The 25,733-nt window shown below is 40.3% G+C and overlaps 1 protein-coding gene across 2 annotated transcripts in view; it reads left to right on the forward strand.

The window, feature by feature from the left end:
* Positions 1–25,733, forward strand: part of Marchf1 (membrane associated ring-CH-type finger 1) — a 394,778-nt gene that overhangs the window by 332,541 nt on the left and 36,504 nt on the right. For both annotated transcript variants that reach the window (XM_045131784.1, XM_045131785.1), the window contains one exon: positions 25,479–25,659. In XM_045131784.1, coding sequence (XP_044987719.1) covers positions 25,479–25,659 — 181 coding nt within the window. The remainder of the gene's footprint in view (positions 1–25,478; positions 25,660–25,733) is intronic.

Genomic DNA, 25,733 nt, shown 5'->3' on the forward strand with positions numbered 1-25,733 from the left:
AGCATACCAGGGCTTCTTGCCACTGCAAACAAATGCTTGTAACACTTTGTGCATCTGTCTTTACGTGAGTATCAGGGAATCAAACCCAGGCTGTCGGGCTTTGCAAGCAAGTGTCTTTAACCACTCTCCAGTTCAAAGGAACTTTTTCAAGAGCAACAAGTTCATGCTTTTTGACATAACATGGCCATTTATAATATTAATGTAGATAATTTTGGGGTATCATACCTGAACTCCTAAGAGAATTATGTTTCAAATAGACTTTCATAACCTGGTGTCATCAAACTAGGTACTAATTTATTCATCCACTTATACATTAAATAAATACGTACTAAGGATTTGCTTTGTGTGAAGGCAATGTTCTAGAAGCTGGAAATGCTATGGAAAAGTCTAAATGATCTCAGGTTTTATCAACTTAGATTCTACTTGGTAGGACAAATATTTGATCAGATGGATGTTTGTAAAAATCCGTAAACAGAACTGAGCACGGTGCTGCACACCTATGGTCCCCGCACTTGGGAGGTGGAGAGGGGCAGATCAGGAGTTTAAACTCATCCTCACCTATACAAGTTTAAGGACATCCTGGTCCAAATATGACTCTGCCTCAAAAAATAAATAAAATTCTAGGGCTGGGGAGATGTCTTAGTGTGTGAGATCATTTGCTGTGCAAGTGTGAGGGAGACCTGAGTTTGATAGCACTCATGTAAAAATCTCTAAATGGCCATGCATGCCTACAACCCCAGTGCTAAAGAGAACAGAAATAAAAGGATTTTTCTGGGGCTCACTGGTCATCCAGTCTCATCACCAAACAGTGAGGTCTAGGCTCAGTGAGAGACTGGCTCAAGGACACAAGGCTGAGGAGTGATAAAGAGGATGCCCAATGTCATCCTCTGGCCTTCACACATGTGCACGTAGGGCACACACATTTACACACCCGAGCATGTGGCATATACACACTTCACACACTATACACACTAATGCAAAAATCTGCAGAAAAGCTAGGAACACATCTCATCTGGAAGACCAAAACAAGTTTTCTTTATTCCGATGAAGATCATTACTAGAGACAAATCCAAAGTAGAAGCTGGAATAAGTCTATAGAAAAGAGCTATCTGCTTATTCAAAAGAAGTTGTCAGGGCTGGAGGAATGGCTTAGCAGTTGTTGCATTTGCCTGCGAAGCCTAAGGACCTGGGGTTCGATTCCCCACGACCCACGTAAGCCAGATGCACAAGGGGGCACTTGTGTCTGTAGTTCCTATGCAGTGGCTAGAGGCCCTGGTGTGCCCATTCTCTCTTTCTCTCTGTCTCTTTCTCATAAGTAAATAAATAAAGTATTAATAAAGAAAGAAGTCATGCATTATCCCCTGGAGATAAGGAACTGGTGGTATAAAGGGACCTCAATGAGGCTAGCTAACCATGGGGGTCAGGGATGACCTAACCTCAAAAAGTATCATGCAGAACAATTAGAATGACAAGAGAAAAGAAGTTCAACAGGATTTTAAGGAGGGGGGAGACTGTTTTAGATGGTAAATTGTGCTGTTATAGGCAAACAGATTGTGGGGACAAGTGTGAAGCCAATGGACAGCCACCACAAGCCTGTAGCTGGCTGCGAGAGAGGAGGGACAACAGCTTTGAGCATGAAAAGACATAGATGGGTTTTTTAAATATTTTTAAAATAAGTGAAGGAAGACTTGATAAATTACATATGTATCTGCTCTCAAATTTCTGGGTTAGAAACTAGGTGGGTTATACTACCATTTATTATTGGGAGAAAGCATTAAAATGCACATTTAAAAGAAGAAAGATAAATCCAGGTTTGAACTTGACAGTCCTAAGATAAACATTCAAAGACAGATAGGTAGGAGACAAGTCAATATAAAAGGCTGAAACCCCAAAGAGCTAGCTCCACTTTAGATGAAGAGTAGCAGGTCTTAAGACTATCAGGTCTGGGCTGGAGAGATGGCTTAGCAGTTGAGGCACTTGCCTTTGGAGCCTAAGAAACCAGGTTTGATTCCCCAGAACCCCACATGAGCCAGGTAGATGCACAAGGTGATGCTTCTGTAGTTGGTTTGCAGTGACTAGAGGCCATGTTCTCCCTCCCTCTCTCTCTCAATCTCTCTCTCATAAATAAATAAATAAGATAATTTTTTGAAAAGAATATCAGGGCTGATTGTGGAGTTCTCCCATGGAAAACCTGTAGGGTGAGAAGGTAAAGGAATGGAGAACAGTGTAGAATGGCCACCTGTGCTGTAGCAGAGAGGGAGGAGGAATCCTACGGAGAGGAGAAGTAGAATGGCCCCGCAAACCTAGGAGATTCATACGGAAAGGGTTTAATAAGAGGAGACAGTGAAGAATTTGAAGCCTCTTTTATGACTTTCTTTGTGCTTTAGAGGACTCTTCGATTCACAAAGGAAGATCAACAGAAGATACAGAAAATTAAGAGGATAAATAATTTATTCCCTTCCAACAAAGAGTGTAAGAAAGCATGTAACACTTGAGAAAATTAACAATTTTTTGGGTTCCTTATGTTTTTGTCTCTACTTTGCTGAGTCTCGCAGGAAGGAGTAGCGCCCTTTACTCTGATAGCAGCTAAATTCAGCCTGTGGTGCACACCTCTGCCCTGTAAGGCACATTGGGAGGTGGATGCAGGAAGATCAGAAACCCAAAGCCATAGCCAGGCTATGACTTACAGGTTCATGCTGATAATTCCAGCATTCAGGGGGCTGAAGTAGAAGGATTGCTGAGCTCAAGGACAGCCTGGATTACATAAAAATCCGAAGTCATCCTCAGCTACCCAGTGAGTTCAAGGCCAATCTGGGCTACATGAGACTATCTCACAAAAAATAAAATAAATAAATAAATAACAGACCGAATGACAGCTGATTTAGTAGGAGTCACAGATGTGAAGAATTTTGGTAGTTGGACAAGTCCTTAATGCAGTCATAAACTCTTGCTTTTAGGTCTTTTTTTGGCTCTGCATAAAATGTTTAAGCTTGGGGAAAGTTATCATAACACAGGGAAATGAGACATGCATTGCAAGTGAATGCATTCCTAGCACCATATAACATTTTAGAACTCATTTCTTCCTTGAAATTAATGGTTTTATTCGTTGCAGTCTTCAGTAACAACAACAACAACAACAAAAATTCAGATATATCCCATGCTTCTTTATTTTATAGGGAAAAGATTTCTCCAAGAAAATAAAAACATTTTTAAAAAAATTATTTATTTATTTGGAGATTGAGAGATGGAGAGGCAGACACAGATAGAGAGTGAGAGAGAGAGAATGGGTATGCCAGGGCCTCTAGCCACTGCAAACAAACTCCAGATGCCTGTGCCACCTTGTACATCTGACTTACATGGGTCCTGAGGAATTAAACTGAGGTCCTTTGGCTTTGCAGGCAAATGCTAAGCCATCTCTCCAGCCCAGAAAAATATTTTTAACAAGATATTTTAATGTTATAAGTGTTTACTATCATTTTAACATTTATCATGTTTTTTGTCTGTCAACATTTATCATGGTTTTTGTTTTGAATGTATGAAAACATTGAAGATACAGATATAAACAAGACATAAAAATGAACTGAAAGTATTGTAGATAGCTTTATATATTTTCAAGACATGTCTTTTTTTTTCTTAATTGTTCCTAAATTGAGACACAATCTTTCCAGAAATGGAATGTCAGTGTCGTAAATAATACAGATTATCTTGGCTGTTAACTTATTTCATATGACCTCAACCTAGTACATTGATTAATCACTTGCTAATCTGTCAAAACAGGTCATTGTGAATTTTGAAGCCACATGTATTCTGCAAGCCATGTGTTCAACTTACTCCTGTAGAAAGAAACAGAGAATATCAAATATTTATTTGCTTCCAAAACTACATTGAAGTGGACTTGAATATCAATCAGGAATTACATAATCTCAGAAAACGTCAAGCAAAAGTAGATGCATGCAGGGGAGGCAGAGGTAGGAGGGTCGCTGTGAGTTCAAGACCATCCTGAGACTACATAGTAAATTCCAGGTCAGCCTGAGCTAGAGTGAGATCCTCCCTGAAAAATCAAAAAAAAAAAAAAAAAAAAGGAAAAGAAAAAATAGATGCATGATACGTCTGTATTTTACATACTATTAGATTGTTTATACTGAACAGTGTTTATCTTTGGTAGTTTCTAAGTTTGATAAATACCCAATCATACCCAGAGTGTAAAATATTTAATAAAAAATAATTACATAGAGTTAAATTCTTAATTTAGGAAGAGTATGTATTTGGGGATGGGAAGATGGCTCAGGAGTTAAGGCATCTGCTTACAAGCATGATGGCTCAGGTTCAAATCCCCAGTACCCATGTAAAGCCACAATTACAAGGGATAAATGTGTCTGGAGTTCCTTTGCAGTGGCAAGAGGCCCTGGCATGCTCATTCTCTCTGTGTCTGTTTCTCCCTGCTTGCAAACAATAACAAAAAAAGAAAAATAAAATAAAACAGAATAGCATGGGGCTGAAGAGATGACTCAGAGGTTAAGATGATTGCCTCCAAAGCCCAATGACCTGGGTGTGATTAAGTGGCACATGCACCTGGAGTTCGCTTGCAGTGTCCAGAGGCCCTGACGTGTCCATTCTCTGTCTCTCTCTCTCCATGCAAGTAAATAAAATATAGAAAGAATAGTATGTGTTCAAGGATACTTATTGAAGTATATGCATCCTTTGATGAATTTCTTTATTTTTATTTTTATTTATTTATTTATTGGTTTTTCAAGTTTTTTGAGGTAGGGTCTCACTCTAGTCCAGACTGACCTGGAACTTGCTATGTAGTCTCAGGGGGGCCTTGAACTCATGGTGATCCTCCTATCTCTGCCTCCCGAGTGCTGGGATTAAAGGCATGTGACGCCACGCCTGGCGATTTCTTTATTTCTAAGTATTTTATTTATTTATTTATTTACTTACTTACTTATATATTTGAGATAGAGAGACAGAATAAGGAAAAGCAAAGAGTGAGTATAGGTGCACCAGGGTTTTGCCACAGCAAACAAATTCCAGACACATGGGCTGTTTTGTGTGCATCTGGCATTATGTGGGTACTTGAGAATCAAACCTAGGCTTTTAGGATTTACAAGAAAGTTCCTTTAACAGCTGATGGATTTATTGTGTTTGGTAATATAAAATTTCTCCTCTGTCAAAATCAAAACAAAACAGAAAAGCCACTCTCACACAATGAGGGCTCATTTCTAGAACTGTTGTGCGTATTCCATTTAGATACTCTATATATTAACGCAAACTGAAGGGAACACTGTGTGAGCGGAAGGGCCTTGGGAACAGTGATGGCTGCTCCCAATCATGAATTCCATCTGCAAATTTACTACAGTTTGAACATTCTGTCTATTTCCAATTACTGCATTGAAGTTTTGCAGAGTAGTTATGCATTTATTTCAAATCTTCTGCAATTGCCCTCAGACATAGATAAATTTAAACACTAGTCTCTAATTTATTCAGTCAGAAATTAAAATGCCTCTGTAGCAGCCTCAGCAAGCTTTCTGTGTCAGTCTTTTTTTTTTTTTTTTTTTTTTTTTTGAGACAAGGTATCATGCATAGCAGGCTGCCTCTGTGTAACTAGGGATGATCTTGAGTGCTGGTTTACAGGCGTGCACCGCCATCCCCAGTGTGTTGGAGTAACTCCAGGGCTCTGTGCAGGCCAACAAGTTCCTCTACAACTGCACTGCATCCCCAGCCCTCCTGTGACAGTCTTTAACATGGACTTGGGGTTCTCTTTCATCCCTCTCTCAAGTGCAAGAACCCCTGATGTAATCTGGATGCATTAGAAGCCTAAGGGCGAACAATGGGTAGGAGCTGTTTCCTCTCCACTCCTAAATCCATCTAAAATTGTGGGGAGCTTTATTGTAAAGAGTGAAAACACAGTTACTTTCAACACTCTTCATCTGAAACTTCAAATTTTCTTTTAATCAAGTTGGTATAGAGTATTGCAATTCACTTCAAAATGAAACTATGAAGGAAAGAAGGGGTCTGAAGTCAAAGTCCTTGAATTGGTAGACTGAAATCATCTGGGAATTTACAAAATAAGTCAAGGATTGGCCCCAACGAGGACTACTGAGTCAGAATTCCTGGGGACTGGATCTAGACATCTAGGTGTGAACTCATCCTCTATGTGAGTCTGATGCCTGATAAAGTCTGAGAATCATGAAGTCGAGAGCACAGATAAGAAGCCAGGCCATGGTGATAGTCACTCATGCTGTTATGAGATAACTATGGATTGCTTTCACATATTGTTGGACAGACCCAACTCATTTGGAGACAACAGCATCATGTTGCAAGGTCAAAAGGTTGGATTCCCCTGCTTAGAGTGTAAAGCAAAGGAGCTTATATAAGTCTGCACTGAGGTAGAAGATGAGTATAAGAATCCAAATCGTGACAACAGTATGCTCATGGGATGGTGAGATAACTACAGGATGCTTAGAATATTAGAAAAAGGAATTTATCTGAATTAATTCAAGAGGGACAGGAAAGCCTTCGGCATATATTTGTGTTTGCTGGTTGCTTATTTCTTCTTCAAAATTATTTAACATCACGTATGTATGTGTGTATATGTATATACACATGAGAGTGAAATAGGAAGTTGAGAATACCAGAGGATATAAAACTATGGGCATGGGGGCCAAAGAGATGGATTAGTGGTTAAGGTACTTGCCTGTGACGCCTAGGGACCTAGGTTTGCTTCCCCAGGACCCATGTAAGCCAGATGCACAAGGTGATGCATGCATCTGGAGTCGGTTTACAGTGGCTAGAGGCCCTGGCATGCCCGTTCTTGCTCTCTCTGTCCCTCTGTCTATCTCTCTCTCAATCTCAATCTCTGTCAAGTAAATAAATAAAATACATTTTTAAAAAATATGGACATGAAAAATACTAAATCCACAAACACACACATATGGACACATCTTATGCATTTACTTTTCATAAGTACAGTGACCTAAGAAAAAAATTGATTATTTTTATTTTATATTTTATTTACTTATTTGAGAGAGATAGAAGGAGGGAGGACATGAATGGGCATAGCAGGGCTTCTAGCCACCGCAAATGAACTTCAGATGCATGTGCCACCTTGTGCATCTGGCTTTACATGGGTACTGGCAACTGAACCTGGGTTCTTTGGCTTTGCAGGCAAGTGCCTTAACCACTAAGCCATCTCTCCAGCCCCAAAGAAAGAAAATTGAAATTATATCATGTTTGAAGTTATTGTGTTTAGCATATTTCCATTTTATCCTGAAGTAAAATATGCTCTTGCAAGAGCTCATTGATTGTTCAAGAAACACAAAGATTAGGCACAACAAAGTCCTGGCCTACACATTTTTTTGTGATTATGCATGCATGACATATTCTACCATAATGTCATTTATAAAGAAGAGAAGGGCTGGTAATAAAATTATCTCAGATTTTCTAAGGAAGAGCCAGAGAAGAATAAGAAAAGAAAAAGGATTCTTTTTCACCTCATCTCCCCCACTCATCTTTCTAAATTCTGAACCAGTGTGACAAGGTCCAACCCCAGTGGATGCTGCCCCCTGAGCAGAGCTGTGGCGCTGATGTTCCACTTGATCTCAGAGCCATATCCCTCAGCATCTATGGAGAGACCTCTCCGAGCAAATCCCGCTGTGTGAAAAATAAGGCTTACCACTGTGTGTAACTTTTGTAGCCTTTTTGTAACTGTGGCAGTGGTGAGTTTGCAAGCAGATTAATTTCTCATGCACTTAGCATAGTGATAGGCCGGAGCAATGCGGACTTCCTCTGCTTGTACCTGCTAGGCTTCCTTACTTTTTGTCAAATGTCATTAAGAAACCAAACAGACAAACCAGTAATTCACATGAATGTGATCCATTAATACAATGTGAATACCCATTGTGTAATGAAATATGCGTATGATGTCTCTAACATATGCACTTCTGTGTGTATAAAGTGTATAATTACTTATAACAATTAAACCTATTGTAAATAGGCTAATGCTAATTGTAGGTGTGATATCAAACTGACAGTGCTAGCAGCTTTTATTCATTATTTACTATTTTAGATAGCATCCACATAACAGAGGCTGTTAAACAATTAAAACAATTTAAATACAAAAAAAATAACATTGCTACAGTTACTGTGAAAAAGTTTCAAAACAGTAAACCCAGATTTTACCTTCTCTCTTGTGTTTTAGTAAACAGCACAAGATTTTTTCTATATTTTTCATCATGTTTACAACAATGCCATACTTAACATAACCTATAACATTTATAATGAAAAAAGTAGTTATAATGATAATTTGCATTTGCTATTGTGTATTTCACTATTGGAGTTTGGTAGACGAAGCTCTTCCCTTAAACCTTACATTCATATCACATACTTATAATTTTTTAATTATTCCTGTCGTAAGTAAAGACAGGCATAACAGAAAATCAAGCAACAGGGAAACAGCAGGGGAGACACCAAAGTATTATTTCCAATGTACAAAATGGAAACATGATAATTTAGTATTACTTGATTTCATAGGGCAAAAGTCTGGACAAGAAGGAGAAATATCAAAAGATGATATTGATCAATGGAGGCAAGGTCTGGGGGCGTGGTTCAGGGGGTAACAGTCCTTGCTGAGGAAGCAGAAGGTCCTGAGTTTGATTCCCAGTCCCCTCATGTAAAAAGGGCGTGACCACACATGCCTGTGTGACCCCAGGGAGGAGACAGAAGGGTCACTAGGGCTCACTCGTCAGCCAAAAGCAGCAAGCTCCAGACTTGTGAGGTACCTTGTCTCGAGGAAATACGGCGGAAGAAAGCAAGCAGAGGGTGCCCAGCGTTCTCGTCTGGCTTCTGCGCGTTTGTGCATCACAGCATGTGCATCTGCATACATGTCCATGCATCATACACTCACACACACACACCACATACTACACCCCTCCCTCCCCCCAAAAAACTGCAGGCAACAATGAATGCCAAGCATTGTGGAAAGCCCATTGGACAGGAGTGGCTGCTGAGAAGGTCCATACACATCCACAGCCTGGGCAGCCGAAAGGACTGCTGATGCAGTTGACCATCTCCTTGTCAGCCAACACACTCAGAGGAAGATGGCTTTACCTTCTGAGAAGCTTCAGGAGCATCTCATAGACCTAAAATGCAATCATGTCTGAATGGACATGCTGGGCCAGGCTTAGACATCTGTCAAAGCTGACGTGTGTGACGTGTGTGACGTGTGTGCAGGAAGTCAGGGGACGATTCTTCCTAGTAGTGTGCTGTCCTTCCGACTAGTAAGTATGTTGGAGTTTTGAAAAGGAACACTGGCTCATAACATTAATAACTGAAATCTGGTATGTCTATTGAAATAAAAAAAGAAACAATGAGTGGAAATCGTTCTGTGGGCAAACACCATATACAAAGGTGGTCCCTACAGCTGGAGAGGAGGCCATAGGACAAGTCAACAATTAAATATAATAAGACATCAAACTTTTCCAAACTGTACAAGCTTATAAATCTAACAAATTTACTTGTGAATTTGCTAACTTACTACAGAATGTGTGAAAAGAACACAAAATGAAATTTTTAGGGGTTAGAGAGATGGTTCAGCAGTTTATGTGTTTGCTTGTGGATCCTAAAGGCCCAGGTTCAATTCCACAGTACCCAAGTAAAGCCAGATGCACAGAGAAGAGCCCGCTTCTGGGGTATGTCTACCCTGGGGGATGCCCTATTTCTCCCTGTCTCCCTTTCTCTTTGAAAATAAATAAAAAAGCATTTTCAAACTAGAATTTTAAGCCAGGTATGGTGGCACATGCCTTTAAACCCAGAACTTGAGGGGCAGAGGTAGGAGGACGGCCAAAGTTCAAGACCACCCTGAGACTATGTATTGAATTCCAGATCAGCCTGAGTTAAAATGAGGCCCTACCTCGTAAAACAAGTAAACGAACAAAAAGAATTTTAATTGTTTCAAAATTTTTACATCATTTGTTTAATTTGTAGTGATTCTTACAGCCATTTATGGTTCTAAATGAAAATCAAATATAGAGAAATTTATTTTAGCTTGCAATTAATCAAACTTTAGATTATATGAATTGCCCTGTAATCTTTTTTTCTAAGAATTTATTTAATTAGGATTACACTGTGTTTTTGGCTCCCTCTAAATGACAAGATATAAAATTGTACACTTACTTTTTGTAGAATGGGACCTATGAGGAAAAAGTCAGTGCTTTTATCTAAGTGGAAATTCTGTTCTATCTGAGAATCTGAATGTGCCAAGCATGGGAATCGGGAGGTTGAGGTTAAGGGATCACATGAGCATAGTCAGAGTGGGCAACTTAGCAATGCCATCCAAAATAAAAAAAAAAAAAAAATGTGAAGGGAGCTGGGTGTGGTGGTGCACACCTTTAATCCCAGCACTTGGGAGGCAGAGGTAGGAGGGTTGTTGTGAGTTCAAGACTACCCTAAGACTACAAAGTGAGACCCTACCTCGAAAAAAAAAAAATGGTGAAGGGCTGGGGGACATTGTCCAGCCATTAAAGGTGCTTGTTTCCAAAGCCCGCTAGTTAGATTCCCCAGAACTCACAGGAAGCAGATGTTTATCGTGGCGCATGCATCGGAGTTCATTTGCACTGGCAAGAGGCCCCAGTGCGAGTAGTTTTCTCTCTCTCTCCCTCTCTTTTCTCCCACACACAAATAAATAAATAAATAAAATTCCAAAGAGCTAGGGGTATACCTTAATGGTAAAGTACTTGCCTAGCATATCCAAGGCCCTGAGTTCAATCCCTAGTACTGGAAAAAGAAAAAAAAAAAGAGTTTGAATAAGTAAGTTCCTGTGATTTTACACTCTGTCCCATCTGGAAAACAAGTCATGGAGATATTAAACAATCAAGTGATGCTAGAATCGTTCTGACTCCCTACACATTAGAGCAAGGTGAATTAGATGGGCTATGGAACCTCATTACGGATTTTATATTAGTGATTCTGCTGATGTTTTAGAACATATCTTTCAAACAATATTGTCCATTAGAGTATCTCCAATGCCATATAGAAGTGTCTCTGAGAAAGCCTGTAGCTCCTTCCTTCTGCTTTTGAAGATATTGGTCCCCATGCAGTGTAGCTAATTTGAAAATCTGATTATGAACATCCTGGCTTCTAAGTGGTAACTGTGCTTACACAGCGCTCAGAGGCCTGAACATAACAGTGATTCTGAGGAGCCTTAATTAACACTGAGAAGTCAGTGTGACTCCCACTTTCCCACAGCTCACAGCTTCCTCTCGCTTTTATCCAACATGAATGCCTAAGCTCTACCGTCTTCACTTCACAGTGTCTGCTCTCCATTTCCAGGCTCTCTCTAGTACACTCCTTTCTTTTCTCGTTGTCATCGACTTATATATTATTCTGTTTATTTCTAATCTTTCTGAGCTAATACTGTCAGACTTATATTTCAAATAATCCTCTCATTTTTCCTTGACAGAGATATATTTACTTTATTATTTTGATAAGAACACTCAACATGAGATCTACCCTGTAATAATTTTTTTTTAGTGTGTGGTATAATGTTTATTGTTAATTACAGGCACACACAACACTATACAGCCACATCTAACTCTCTGTCATTCCAACCACCCAGGCCCTGGCAACTTTGATTTTGCTATATGTGTTTGCATGTTTGGCTAATTTATGGACCTAATGTAAGTGATGTCATGCAGTGTTCATCCTTGGGTTGTTGGTTTATTTCACTTTGCATAATCTCCTCAAAGATCATCCAAACGACATTTGATCCTGTCACAAACAATAGGATTTCCTTTTGTTTCAAGGGTGAGTAATATTGGGCTGCGTGCATATTCCGTGTTTCCTTGTATTCAGAAGCACATTTAGATTGTCCCACACCTGTGAATAATGCCAGGGTGAGTGGCATGGGAGTTCAAACGGCTATTTGAGGGACCTAATTTCAGTTCTTTTGGATGATTGTACAGAAGAGGATAACTAGACAACGTGGTGGTGTTTCTGTTTTAAATTGCATTAAGCCTGGCTTGGGTCATGCTGTTAATTCTGGTACTAAGGAGGAAGGCAGAATTAGGAGGAGCACTGTTCTAGGCCAGTCTGGGATTACAGAGTGAGTTCCAGGCCAGCCTGGGCTAGAGTGAGACGCTACCTTGGGAAAAAAAGAATAGACAAACAAAAGGCAATTTTAAATAAACAAAACAGGAGGGGAAAAAAGCAGCTAATAGCCAAAAAAAGGAAAGAAAGAAAGAAAGAAAGAAAGAAAGAAAGAAAGAAAGAAAGAAAGAAAGAAAGAAAGAAAGGGGAAAGGAAAGGAAAGGAAAGGAAAGGAAAGGAAAGGAAAGGAAAGGAAAGGAAAGGAAAGGAAAGAAAAGAAAAGAAAAGAAAAGAAAAGAAAAGAAAAGAAAAGAAAAGAAAAGAAAAGAAAAGAAAAGAAAAGATATAGCTAATAGCTACAGGAGGGCTAGAGAGATGGCTTGATGTAAGATAAAGTATTTTGCAAGCCCAATAATCCAGAGGCAGAGATGGGGGCGGCTAGCTGGAGCAGGCAAAGCAGTGTGCTCAGGGTTCACATGAGAGACCTTGCCTCGGTGAACAAGGGGAGGGTAACAAAGGGTGACAAACATCAGCCCGAAGCCTTCACACACAAGTACATATGCATGCACACACGTGAGCCCATGTGCACTCCCCACAGCACACACATAGACACATGCTACAAAGGAGCATCTGCAGGCGGGCAGGGTGGTGCATACCTTTAACCCCAGCACTGAGGAGGCAGAGGTAGGAGGATCGCCATCACTGTGAGTTCGAGGCCACCCGAGACTACATGGTGAACTCCAGGTCAGCCTAAGCTACACTGAGACTTCACCTTGAAAACCCCAAATAAGCAACTGAATAAATGAAAATAAAATAAAAAAGAGTGGCTGTAGCACTGTTACATTCCCAGTAGGGTTCTCAACAAGATCAACACAAAATGTCTGTTTAAAGAGGTAATTCAGATTCAACCAGCCCATCCAAGTTGCAGTGAGATGATTTCTACCTGTGGTTTTGACCTGCATTCCCCTGAGGATTAGTGATGTTGGCTACCTTATCACATGCCTATTGACCATTCTACATCTTTTTTGAAGAAATGCCCACTTAAGCCCGTCTTTAAATGGCAAGTGTTCCCTGAGAAATGTCTTATGCCTAGACAACTATCAACGTTCATATACCATCTTCACCCACATCCATCTTCACTGCCAAATGCCATCCAGGCCTCAACACAGTTTCTAGGCCACATTTTACATTAGGCTTCCTCCACTCTCCTCTTTTTTTTAAAATATTTTAAAATATTTTATTCATTATTCTTTGAGAGAGAAAAGCAGATAGAGATAATGGGCACACCAAGGCCTCTAGACACCGCAAACGAACTCCAGACACATGCGCCACCTTGCACATCTGGCTTATGTGGCTACTAGGGAATTGGTCCTTTGGCTTTGCAGGCAAATGCCTTAAGTGCTGCTAAGCCATGTCTCCATCGCCACTCTCCTCTTTTATCAGTCTGAGGTTCTCTTGTGAACGCACAAGAGCACTGGAATAGCACACCCCCTCGTTTGCCTTGCATTCTCCTAGCTGCACAACCTTCCGGTGTAAAAGCGGCCACAGTCTGAGATCGCCCAAGTGTGAACACTGAGACTTAAACACACCGCCACTTACCGTGGTGCCTTCTTAACCTCTGTGCATAGCACAACGGCCACAAGGTATTGTGTGAGAGAGTGGCCACATGAGGGAACCAATGCATGGGCAACTAAGAAAGCAAGTGGATGAATGGATGGAGGAAAGCTGAGTATTCCCCACACAGGGTGGCTGCGACTGCTTTAAAGCGTCAATATTTTCCCAAGGCATCTACATGCCTGTGTCAAAGAATTTACGTGCAGAGGAGGACTTTGAAGTCAAAGCATTTTTGTTATCTATAAATAAAGTGCTGTGCTGTCAATTATCCATGGCAACATGAAACTCGCTTTGATGTGATGCGCGGCCAGGTAAGATTAATGAGTGGACAAAATTGGAAGAGAGGCATGGTTGAGTGTGAGCTCATACAAGTTTTGACACAATAACAAAGAAGGATCATGAAGTCAGTTCAAATTAACAATGCCTGTCACACACAGAATTTTCTTTTAATGTTATAACTGAATAATTTTTTGATGGCTGTTGGTATGTATGCACAAAAGCTATACTCAGTATATGACCACATCCATATCTTTGGTTATAGCTACCCAGTAAAGCTACGTGACTCAATATTATCTATATTTTATTTTTTTATATTATCTATTTTTTTTTTACCTTTTTTTCCCCTCAACACAATAAAATTTCTCAATAGAAATTTAGACTAGGAGCACTAAGGAAACCTGTTTGGAATTGTCTCTAGCATAAATTTTGTTGTCTTACAAATAATCCCCAGAAGTTGTCTAGGAAGTTAGAAAAGAAATTCTTATCATATGAACTGTAGAAAATAATGAGCCTTGGGTAAGCAATTGATATTTATTATCGATTTACTCATCACAGGACTCCCAACTTTTACAGTAGGATCTAGAAAGCTCAAGATCTTTGAGGAAATCTATTTCCTTTATCTGAAAAGTAGTACATCCTCTGAGCTCACTGAGACTATGGTAGGGCAGAAAAGTGATGCTTCACAGGAGAGGAAAGATCTTGAAAGGCACAACACAGCTTTTAATCTATCCTTTATTTGGAAAACTTGGGCAGCTGTTGCTAGCAAAAACTGAAAAAGATCTATTCTCTTGCTAGGAAAGAGATTCCTGGGCTATGTATGCCAACACTGAGAGTTGGAAGAAGTCAAATGCACTCCACAAACCCAAAGAGAATCTAAGAGAATCCTCAAAGCCAGCATAATAGAATGCCCCTTTAATCCCAGCACCCAGGAGGCAGAGGTGGGAAGACCGCCTTGAGTTCAAGGCCACCCTAAGACTACATAGTGAACTCGAGGTCAGCCTGGTCTAGAGGGAGACCCTACCTTGAAAAAAAAAAAAAAAAAACACAGAAAAAGAAATGCAGAAAGGAAGGATGGAAACAAGACAAGAGAAAAAAAGAAAGGAAGAGAGAATGACAGTCTTGTAAAAGGGCCTAGAGTTCTGTTATGGGTTGAATCAGAAGTGTTCTCCATATGTTCATATTTGGGGTCCAGTTTGCGGTGCTATATAGAAAGCTGTGGAGCTGGGCTGGAGAGATGGCTTAGCGGTTAAGCACTTGCCTGTGAAGCCTAAGGACCCCGGTTCAAGGCTCCATTCCCCAGGACCCACATTAGCCAGATGCACAAGGAGGCACACACGTCTGGAGTTCATTTGCAGTGGCTGGAAGCCCTGGCACGCCCATTCTCTCTTTCTCTCTCTCTCTCTCTCTCTCTCTCTCTCTCTCTCTCTCTCTCTCTCTCTCCCTCTCGCTCTCTCTCCTTTCTCTCTCTCTCTCTTTCTCTCTTTGTTGCTCTCAAGTAAATAAAAATAAACAAACAAAAATTAAAAAAAGAAAAAGCTGTGGAGCATTTAGGAGGTGGGGCCTGTGTGGTGGAGTCAGGTCAATAAGATGAACCTCTGAAAGTCACATCTGTCCCTGGCTGCAGCTGCCGATTCTGCTTCCTCTTCCACCATGATGAGGGAAACCAGCCACAGACTGCTGCCCGCTGCGGGAGCTCTTCCCGCTGCCATGCCTTTGCCACCCCCACGGGCGGAACGCTCTAAACCATGAGCCAAAATAAGCCTCATTCCTTAAGTTGGTTCCGTCAAGTGTTTGGTCACAGCTATACAAAATTAACTAGACTAGTACACCCACTATGAGAATGAACCTTTAGGCTAATAAGAGTGTAGGAATAAGGGCTAGAGGGATGGCTTAGCAGTTAAGGCATTTGCCTGCAAAGCCAAAGGACCCAGGTTCAATTCCCCAGGACCCACATTGGCCAGATGCACAAGGGGGCACACACCTCTGGAGTTTGTTTGCAATGGCTGGAGGTCCTGGTGGACCCATTCTCTCTTTCTCTCTCTCTCCCTCTTTCTCTGTCAAATAAATAAATAAACAATAAAATACTTTTAAAAAAGGGTGTAGGAATCTCATTTAGACCCCACCAGTCAACGGAGTCTTCAAACAACCAACCATCGCCAAAGGTGGTAAGAGGCTCAAGAGGAACAAGGCCAGTGGAATCCGCCTGGTTCCTTACAGAGTTCAATGTGGGGAAATTTGAATAAGACTTGGCCTCCCTGCTTCGGTTACTGCCTAAGCAAAGTGGTTGCAATCCTCACTGTACCCCCAGAGTAGTTTCCGGTGGGAATAGAATGCATGCAGCTCTTGGTTCAGACTTTGAACTGACTTCAGAAGTTCTGCTAGGCCACAGTCTCGGTTGTAGATCGCCCCCAGCTCTGCGCTGATGGTCTGCATTTTTCACCAAGCCAATGGTGACAAATGAGGTCTGAAATAACATTGATAAAGTCATACTACATAACAGCTTTTTTGAGTTGGAAGTATTTCACAGAGAAAACAGAACACTTTTAATTTTTTTGTTTATTTTTTATTTATTTATTTGAGAGCAACAGACAGAGAGAGAAAGAGAAAGAGAGAGAGAGAATGGGTGCACCAGGGCCTTCAGCCACTGCAAACGAACTCCAGGTGCATGCACTCCCTTGTGCATCTGGCTAACGTGGGTCCTGAAGAATCGAGCTTCGAACCAGGGTCCTTAGGCTTCACAGGCAAGCACTTAACCGCTAAGCCCTGGAACACTTTTATTAATATCATTTAGGTGTGGAAAGCTGTCACTTGTGTGTGGATATTATGGTTGCAAAATTTGTAATAGTTGTTTATAAAATACTTTTATGGCAGATGTTTTAAGTCTAAACCTGATTGGTACCTTAGAATAGTCCATCTCTCATAAACAATCTTAGAAATCCAGCTTATAAGAATATTTTGTTTTTATTCCAAAAATGCATGTTTTTATGTCAGTAAGCAGAGCAAGAAAGAGCTACTAGTAAGAATGATATTAAGTGCTGTCCTCTTCTTTGTTTATTAACTGAGGAACTTCTCCTTTCTATTGCAAATCGCTCTGCTTGACTTCCTCTGCTGCTCAAACAGGACATAAAATTAGCACACCTCAGTTTAGTTCCTCAAATGCAAATTAAAGCATACACAGCATATAATACTGTTACACATTTTTCACTTTCACTGCAAGTGAATTTTCCTGAAGTATAAACAGAACACTGTCATTGGTAATCACTTCTAAAAATTGATGTCAGGGATTGGTGGGAAATATGGTAGGATAGATAAAACCAATTTGGGTCTTATCTATTTGGTGATAAAAGTTCTTGAAGTCAGTATTTTAAGAGACTCTGAACTGTTTTAAAGTCTTCTTAATGGAGTGAGCGAAGTCTTAATGTGTATCTGTTGACAATTAAAAGCTACCACAAGGGGCTGGGGAGATGGCTTTGCAGTTAGAAGTGCTCACTTGCAGAACTTCCCAGCCAAGTTCAATTCCCTACCCACCCACAGAAAGCCAGGTGCAAAAAATAGTGCAAGTTGGCCTGGAGAGATTAGTTAAAGGTGCTTGCATACAAAACATGAGAAACCACGTTTCATTCCCCAGTACCTACATAAAGCCAGATCCAGATACACAAAGTGGCACATGCATCTGGAGTTCATTTGCAGGGTTGCAGTGGCAAGAAACCCTGGAATGCCTCCCTCCCTCTCTCTCTCTCTCTCTCTCTCTCCATATGTGTGTGTCCTGGAAAATTATATAAAAATTTAAATTATAGCACTGTCAAAGAAATTTGAGGTCGGGTTTGTTACCTGAGTTCTCCTTACTTACATTGTCAAGTAACCACCCTACCTATGATTGACGGTAGGGTATCCACCCACTTGGGCTGTAGCTCATTATGGCTCTGGAAAGTTCTAAGTCCTTGTTGCCTTTCACTTCTACTTATTGGAGGGGTGGGGGATGGGCAAGATAGCTGGTCTTTCACACAGTAGCCTTTTGCATCTAGAAGACCACTCTAATTCCAATCCCCACTTCTTACCATTTTACTTCCTCAAATTTTATGCATAGGAATTTATCTTTGTTTGCCCTGAATTACTGTGATCACATTTTGAAAGGCAACCTAATGTGCCTAAATTTGAAATATGTGATAGATCTTAGTCATGAATTTTGAATTCTACATGATTTCCCCATCACTTCGCAACTTTCCAGACTCCATAATCCTAATGTTTTCCAGTCTGCCCTTTGTAAGAAGTCACTATTCCAATTACTGAAATCATGTTATGTGCCTTCTGACCCCAATTTTCCCAACATTAAGGGTAGTAATATAAAAGCAGGGTCCCTTAAGATGAAAGGGTGGCCATTTTCAGAAAGAGAGTGTCAACTAAGCAAATGACAATGAGAAGAATGCAGAACTAGGAAAGCTCTTCCGGTTTGATGAAGGAGGCTGAGTGTGTTTTAACAGAAACATAATCTGACAGCAAAGTAGACCAGGGAACTACCTTCCTGTCTGACAGCCCAGCCCTCTGAAATAAAGCATGACAGGATCTTGTGAACTGAGGACACGCATGGAAAAGCTCATTGTTTTTGTTTAAGAAAACAAAAAGCCAGGCAGTACCTTGCATTTATAGCACCAGCAACACTTTGGGCTGATTTTAAGACTTTTTTTTTACACATTAGTAATAACATTACTTTGTGGTAATATTTGTACTTTGCAATGGTTTTTTTTTTTTTGTCAAATATCTTATTTGAGTTTCATAATAGCCACAAAAGATTTTTCAGATGAGAAAATAAAATTCTAAAAAGTTGGTCTAGGGCTGGAGAGATGGCTTAGCAGTTAAGGTGCTTGCCTGCAAAGCCTAAGGACCCATGTCAGTTCTCCAGATCCCATGTAAGCCAGACACACAAAGGTAAGGCAAGCTCAAGGTCGCACATGCCCGCCATGTGGCACAAGCATCTGGAGTTTGATTTCAGTGGCTGAGGCCCTGGCATGCCAATTCTCTCTCTCACTCTCTCTCTCTCTCTCTCTCTCTAAAATAAAAACTAAAAATAAATAAATAAAAAGTTGGCCGAAAGCCACCCTCTATAACAAAGAATGGCACTAAATTCATTCTCAAATTTGCCTGTATAGGACCTAAGTGTGCTCTCCTGCCTAGCCTTGTTGGAGGCATGCCTATGACACAGCTGACTAGAAATATCAGTTGCCAGCCCAGCTGTATGGAATCAGAATTCATAGCCTTAACATTACAGACATACTGAGACCCAATGACTAGCTGCAAAACTACTCAATCCCAATACCCTGAAAGCCATGTCAAACTTAAGCCAAATTCACAAGTATAGTAGTCACCCTAATCTCACATCCCATGGCTACACATCATAAAATTAATAGCTCAAAGATAATATGTTTGATTGATTGATTGATTTAAAAGAGAGAAAGAGAATGAGGCACATAGAGAGAAAGAGAGAATGAGTGCACCAGGGCCTCTAGCTGTTGCAAACAAACTCCAGATGGATGCGCCCCCTTGAGCATCTGGCTTACGTGGGTCCTGGGAATTGAACCAGGGTCTTTAGGCTTTGCAGTCAAACACCTTAACTGCTAATCCATTTCCCCAGCCCCAGATAATATAAGTTTTTTTTTTTAAAAAAAAGACAAGTAAATATTTGAGTAACTACCATGGTCCAGGGATCACATACATTTATTTCATTTACTTTTCCTGACACCTATGAGGTATTTTTATTTTATTACTTATTTTACAAATGAGTAAACAATTTTTACGGCTTACTGGAGCAGAGAGTAAAGTCGGGACTTTGCTTACTTCTGATACTCAAGTGCAAAATAACTTTATGTAATATGTCCTCTATAGCAATGGAAAGCAAGTTCAGACAAAAGAGTAAGAACTTCTCCATAAGAGATAGGATTTTCCTATATATATATGCAATTACTATGTTCCCACCTTCACCATCAGTATTGTGACCACCAGTCTTTCGAGATGGTCTTTTCCCATTATAAAGTAACTGCTGTGGTTTGAATAGGAAATGTCCCCCATGGGCACATGTGTTTGCACATCGGCCACCAGGTGGCGGCACCCTGGATGTACCCTAGTGGAGGAAGTCCTCACTGGTATCAAGCTTTGAGGCCTGAGAGGCAAGCTTCACCTCCTGCCCATCCTGTGCTTCCTACTGTGGCTGGACTGCATGAGCTGGCCTCCAGTTCCTGCTGCCGTGTCTTCGCCAGGACAATGAAATATATCCCCTCTAAGCTATAAACCAGAATAAACCATCATCTTCCTTAAACTCTTTCTCGTCAGCTACTTTATCATAGCAACAAGATGCATTTATCCCATTAGACTCTAGACCTAAATCTGGACTCTACAGACTGTCCCCCTGATGGACTGGGATCCTTTCTTCCATGTCCAGCAACGAGGGGAAGTGAGAGTGGGAAGCCAGCAACAGGCTGCTCTCTTCTTCCCAACACTGCCGAGTCAACACCGTCTTCGTGACAGTCACTACAAAGTCCTGCAGTCTGATGTCACCGGGGACTCCAAGGTGGCTGCACTCTTCTTCTATCCATGCTTGGTTGGTTTCCCATCACTTTGTTTGATGTGGCTTTTCTAATTATTTATAACCTGGATAAGACCTTAACCCTGTGCCTTCCTCTCTCCTTCTGCGCACACATGTTAGTTCCCGTGTAACAAAAGATAATTGGACCGTCCACACCTGCCCACATCAGTTTCCTGTCTCTACCATGTCATCTTCACTGGTCACTTTGCCTCTACTTCTGTCTGCACTCTGTGTTTTTTTCTCTTGTACAAAGATATTTCTCTTATTTTTTTCCCCCAATACTTTCTTGGCTTTTCAGTGACCTTCATTAACAACTGAGCCTTCTTTCACATGACAGTGTCCATGAATGTCTAATACTCTATGGCATCTTACCTCCTGCCTATGAACAAATTCAGTTTTACTGCTAAAAATAAAAGGAAATAAAAATTTTAAATAAAACTTTCTTGTGTTGGAGAAGTGAGCCAGGGTTTAAAGTGCTTGTTTACAAGATTTCCAACCTGAGTTCAGTCCTTTCCAATGTCCATGTAAAGCCAGATACAGTATGTAGCAAACATCTGTGATCCCAAGGATCTGGGAGTTCATGGGCCAGCTGCTCTGACACCCCTAGTGGCAAAATAACAGAGACCCTGTCACAAAGAAATGTGGAAGGAGAGAGCAGACACTTTAAACTCCACACAGCACATATGTGCCCCCAACACGAATACAAGCGCGCACACGCGCGCGCACACACACACACACACACACACACACACACACAAATTTAAAAGTCTATGTAGAAAAAAAATGTATGGTTCTAACTAAGCCAAGAAGCCTTAGGAAGGGAGGAAATGGGGAGTAGTAAAAGTCATTTGAAGATACATAAAACCAAAAATAAAATTCCACTTTCCTTCTGACTCATATACTAAGGCAATGTATTTTAGACTTACATATGACCTCAAAGTATTTGAAAATGTAATTTGACCATATTTTTTCTGCCTTTTGATCACAAAAAGCTAGAAATTGTGATTGAGTACCTATTCATTCAAGGCCTAAGAATAAAAATCTCAACATATGTCTACTATATTGTAAGTTCTAAATATTCAAAAACCTTCAATCTATGAATCTGACTTGCTTCTGTCACTGGGTATCAGGTACCAATGTGGGTCACCAGTGATTTGATAAAATCACTGAATTCCCAAGTCTCAATTTCCCATAAAATAAAATAACACATCCAACTTATGAATATCTTACAATACAATTTTATTATAGCATTAACATCATTTTCTCTACACAATTTTTCTCTTGAGAATAGAGTGTTTATGTTTGCATTTATAACTCAGCAATTATGATTTGTGTAAAGTACATCAATTTTCGAATTGCTTAATTCTTTCTTTAATGGCACTAACACATTATTATTTTATTTTTAGCACACATTTGAAATTGATATTTAGCACTTAAATTCATTCAGAACAATCAAAGCATGGTTTAAGAAGACTCTTGGGGTCCAACTTAAGCTGGATAATTTAGAAAAGCTAAAAATATGCAGAAATAGATCATGTGAAATGGGAGTGAAAGTGAACCAAGATTTTGATTTTTCCTAGGGGAATTACTTTAATTTTAAGAGAAAATGCTAATGCTGGTTGTGCTTCCAGTAAGAGTTTTAACAGACATTAAAAAAAAAAAAAAAAAAAAGCCAGGACATTTGAAGATAGGAAGTTGGACTGTAATCAGGTCAACTTGAACCACAGCTACTTAGTTCACCCAGGTCCTTGTTCACAGGGGTTATGAAAAAAAAAAAAAATTACTCTTTCTGTCAGTAAAAAGTCAGAACTGCAGAGTCTTTGGCGCTATAGAGGATTTGACACCACCTTATTTTTCATCAATTTTAATCAAAATTAATCATGAATTACTAGATGGTATTAAGTCCACATTTTTCTTTTCCAAGCTACAAATTGTGTCCCCATAGATAGTGGTATTTGGGTGCTACTAAAGAGAGATTTCATTTACAATATGATGCTACTGCTTCTCTGCTTGGTCTTTATTTCAACTCTTTGATTACTTGAAGAGGAGAGGGTGATGCACTTGTAACATGTGTCTTTGCTACTTTTGATGTACATTGTTTTTTCACAGAGTCACAATGTGTACTTTAAGCCAGGAGTTGGCAAAGTTTTTTCTGAAATGGTCCGAATAGAAAAATATTTTAGATTTTCAGCCAAATGGTTTGCAGCAGCTACAGAACTCTGTTGTTACCCTGCAAATATAGGTCTAAACACAACACAAATCAATGCCTATGGATGTGTTCAAATAAAACTTTATTTACCAAATGTTGGTGAACAGAATAAGGCTACAATTCCATAATTTGGTGACCTGTGGTTGAAGGAAGTATCTTTGTGTAGGAATAGAGAGCTATAAGGTTCAAGGGCCTGGGAAATATCTAGCCAATAAATTTTTGTACATCTCTCCTCATCCTAAACCACCAGGGAAATGCAAATTCAAGCTACTTTAAGATTACATTTATCCCACTCAGAATTGTTATTAGCAAAGAAACACACAATAATAAAAACTGCCATGGATGTGGAGAAAGAGGATCTATGGTTAGAAACCACTGTTCACTGCTTGTGCGAGCGTCAATGCCTGTAGACACTGTGGAAATAAGTTTAGATGTTTCTTGAAAACAATAAAAGTAGAACTGCCATGGGAGTCAGTCACAGCACCGCGGAGTGTTCACCCCCAGAGCTCCGAGCCCTGCCGCAGAGATTCGTGCACCTCCGTGTTCAGTCCTGCACCATTCATAGCAGCTAAGCAATGGAACCAGCCTAAATATCTATTAGCAGTGACTGCATGATGGAATCTTATTCAGCCATAATGAGAAGCGAAAACATAGCATTTGCAGGAAAATGGATGGTAGCTGAAAATTTATGGTAAGCTAAAAAGGCCATACTCAGAAAATTAATACTTTTGTTATTTTCCTCTCACATACATCATGGATTTTAACTTTTATGCCTATTTATGTATCTATGGTAGGTTGTAGGTCATGAAAGTAGGAAGGGGACCATGAAAAGAGGAGAAAAGATCGTAAATGGGAGAAGGGGGAACGTTAATAGAACGTGGGTGACATGAGAGCAGAAAGGGCATCACAGGAAGGAACGAGAGATGGGCACAGCAGGGAGGAAGGGGAGGAAGGGTGGGGGTAGAAGGGTCACAAAAAACAAAGAATATGTGAACCTACCGGAATGAAACCCTTCCTTTGTATTGTAATTGAAAAGAAATCCTCCTCTTGTGTGTCACTGGATTTCATTGGCTCTGAAGATAAACATAACAGTCAAATTAAAGTCTGCAGAAGCTCAGGTTTCTTCCAGTGGCTTCTTTGAGAATAAGTCATATTCCCTTGCCTAAATTTATCCAAACAACCCCTTCTAAGTAGTATCCAGTTACAGTGCGTTGAAACAGGGGATTGGATGAGATGCAGAGAGTGACAGGCCCTGTCCCTGATGCCCACATTTGGACAAAAAGAGATGTTTTAGGTTTTTACATTGAGAATGTGCAGTTGCATTTTTTTTTTCCGGTGCTGAGGGCCGAACCCAGGGCCTTGCACTGGCTAGGCAAGCTCTCATCCACGGAGCTAAATCCCCCTCTACATTGGTCTTTTATATGTAATGGCACACTGAACTCTGTTTGATTTTTGAGACTGGCTTCCTTCTCATCCTGCAGTCCCAGGCTCCCTGGAGGAGTCACAGTTACTTTTTTTTTTTTCCTAGTAACTTAAGAAATTAACACAAAACATGAGTACCTCTGTCGTACTTCTTGATTTTAGCTTGGTTGAGCACTGAGTTTCAATTCCTCTAAATGACTGCACTAGCCATCTGAGAGGCCCTCTCATCTCCCCTGGGGAGAAAGGATATTTTAAAAGCATATTTTTAAACCCACTCTTTAACACATGCTTCTGGAGAAAAGGTGGTACACACCTATAAGGAATTAGCAGAAGCAGCAATTTGCACATTCTTGCAGCCTAGACTCAATAATTGTGTAGATTTTATTTTTTAAAAAAATCATTATGTTTAACTTTGATATTTTGAACAGATATAGTGCAGTGTTTCTAATTAAATTTATTAGGAATATCAAATGGTTAGATCATTAGAATTATTGAAGGGCTAAGGTTTTAATTCATTAGTTAGTTGCAAAAAGTTTGTCTTACCCACTTATTTCTTAAAATCTAAAAATGAGATTAATGAAGGGTTTATAAGCCTGTGAAACTGGGATTCATAGTTATTCAGAAAGTAGTTAAACCCTGAATTAATTGGTATATATATTTATAAATATTATTACACCAAACTAGATTTTTACATGATGTAAACAATACCGACTACTGACAATTTGTTGTGATCTAATAGTTGCACATTTGCCCAGGAAAATTTAATAGTTGTAGAGCGAGACTTTCAATTTTTGGCCTTATAATTTGATTACAACTTTAAATCTTTCAAAATTCTTACATAATGGTAAAACTCCATACTCAGTGAATTACACAACGTAGCCCTATGACTGTCATCAAAATAACATCATGAAGTGACCAAACTAGAACATTCCTTGGGCTTCTTCTACATCAAAGCTGTTATACAGGAAACCCCGTAGATCTTGACCCTTTACATGGAACATAGCTCAATAGTTAGCTTTCAGATTGACTTCAGTACTGGTATGACATAAACATACTTATGACATTCACGTTTCTAAGGCCTCTTCACATGACTGGAGTCTATTAATATATATGTGCAAGTAAACGAATATTGATCAGAGGTTCAGTTCTACCCTTGAAGTCGGAATGGAATGTCCATGAGCTGTGGGGTTTCAGGTCACACGCTTTAATGCAATCTGTATCAGCAAGGACAGGAGTGTTCTGGTGGGAGGCGTCCCCTGAGACCTCACCGCTGTCCGCTGTGTCCTTCCCCAGGATCTGTCACTGCGAAGGCGATGACGAGAGCCCGCTCATCACGCCCTGCCGCTGCACGGGGACCCTGCGCTTCGTCCACCAGTCCTGCCTGCACCAGTGGATCAAGAGCTCGGACACGCGCTGCTGCGAGCTGTGCAAGTACGACTTCATCATGGAGACCAAGCTGAAGCCCCTGCGGAAGGTACGGAGGCTGCGCTCGCGTGGAAAGGGAGGGCGTCAAGCGCAGGCTTGCATTCAGAACCCATCTCTCTACGC

The sequence above is a fragment of the Jaculus jaculus genome, chromosome 12 (assembly GCF_020740685.1).
Source record: "Jaculus jaculus isolate mJacJac1 chromosome 12, mJacJac1.mat.Y.cur, whole genome shotgun sequence".
Classification (NCBI taxonomy): domain Eukaryota; kingdom Metazoa; phylum Chordata; class Mammalia; order Rodentia; family Dipodidae; genus Jaculus; species Jaculus jaculus.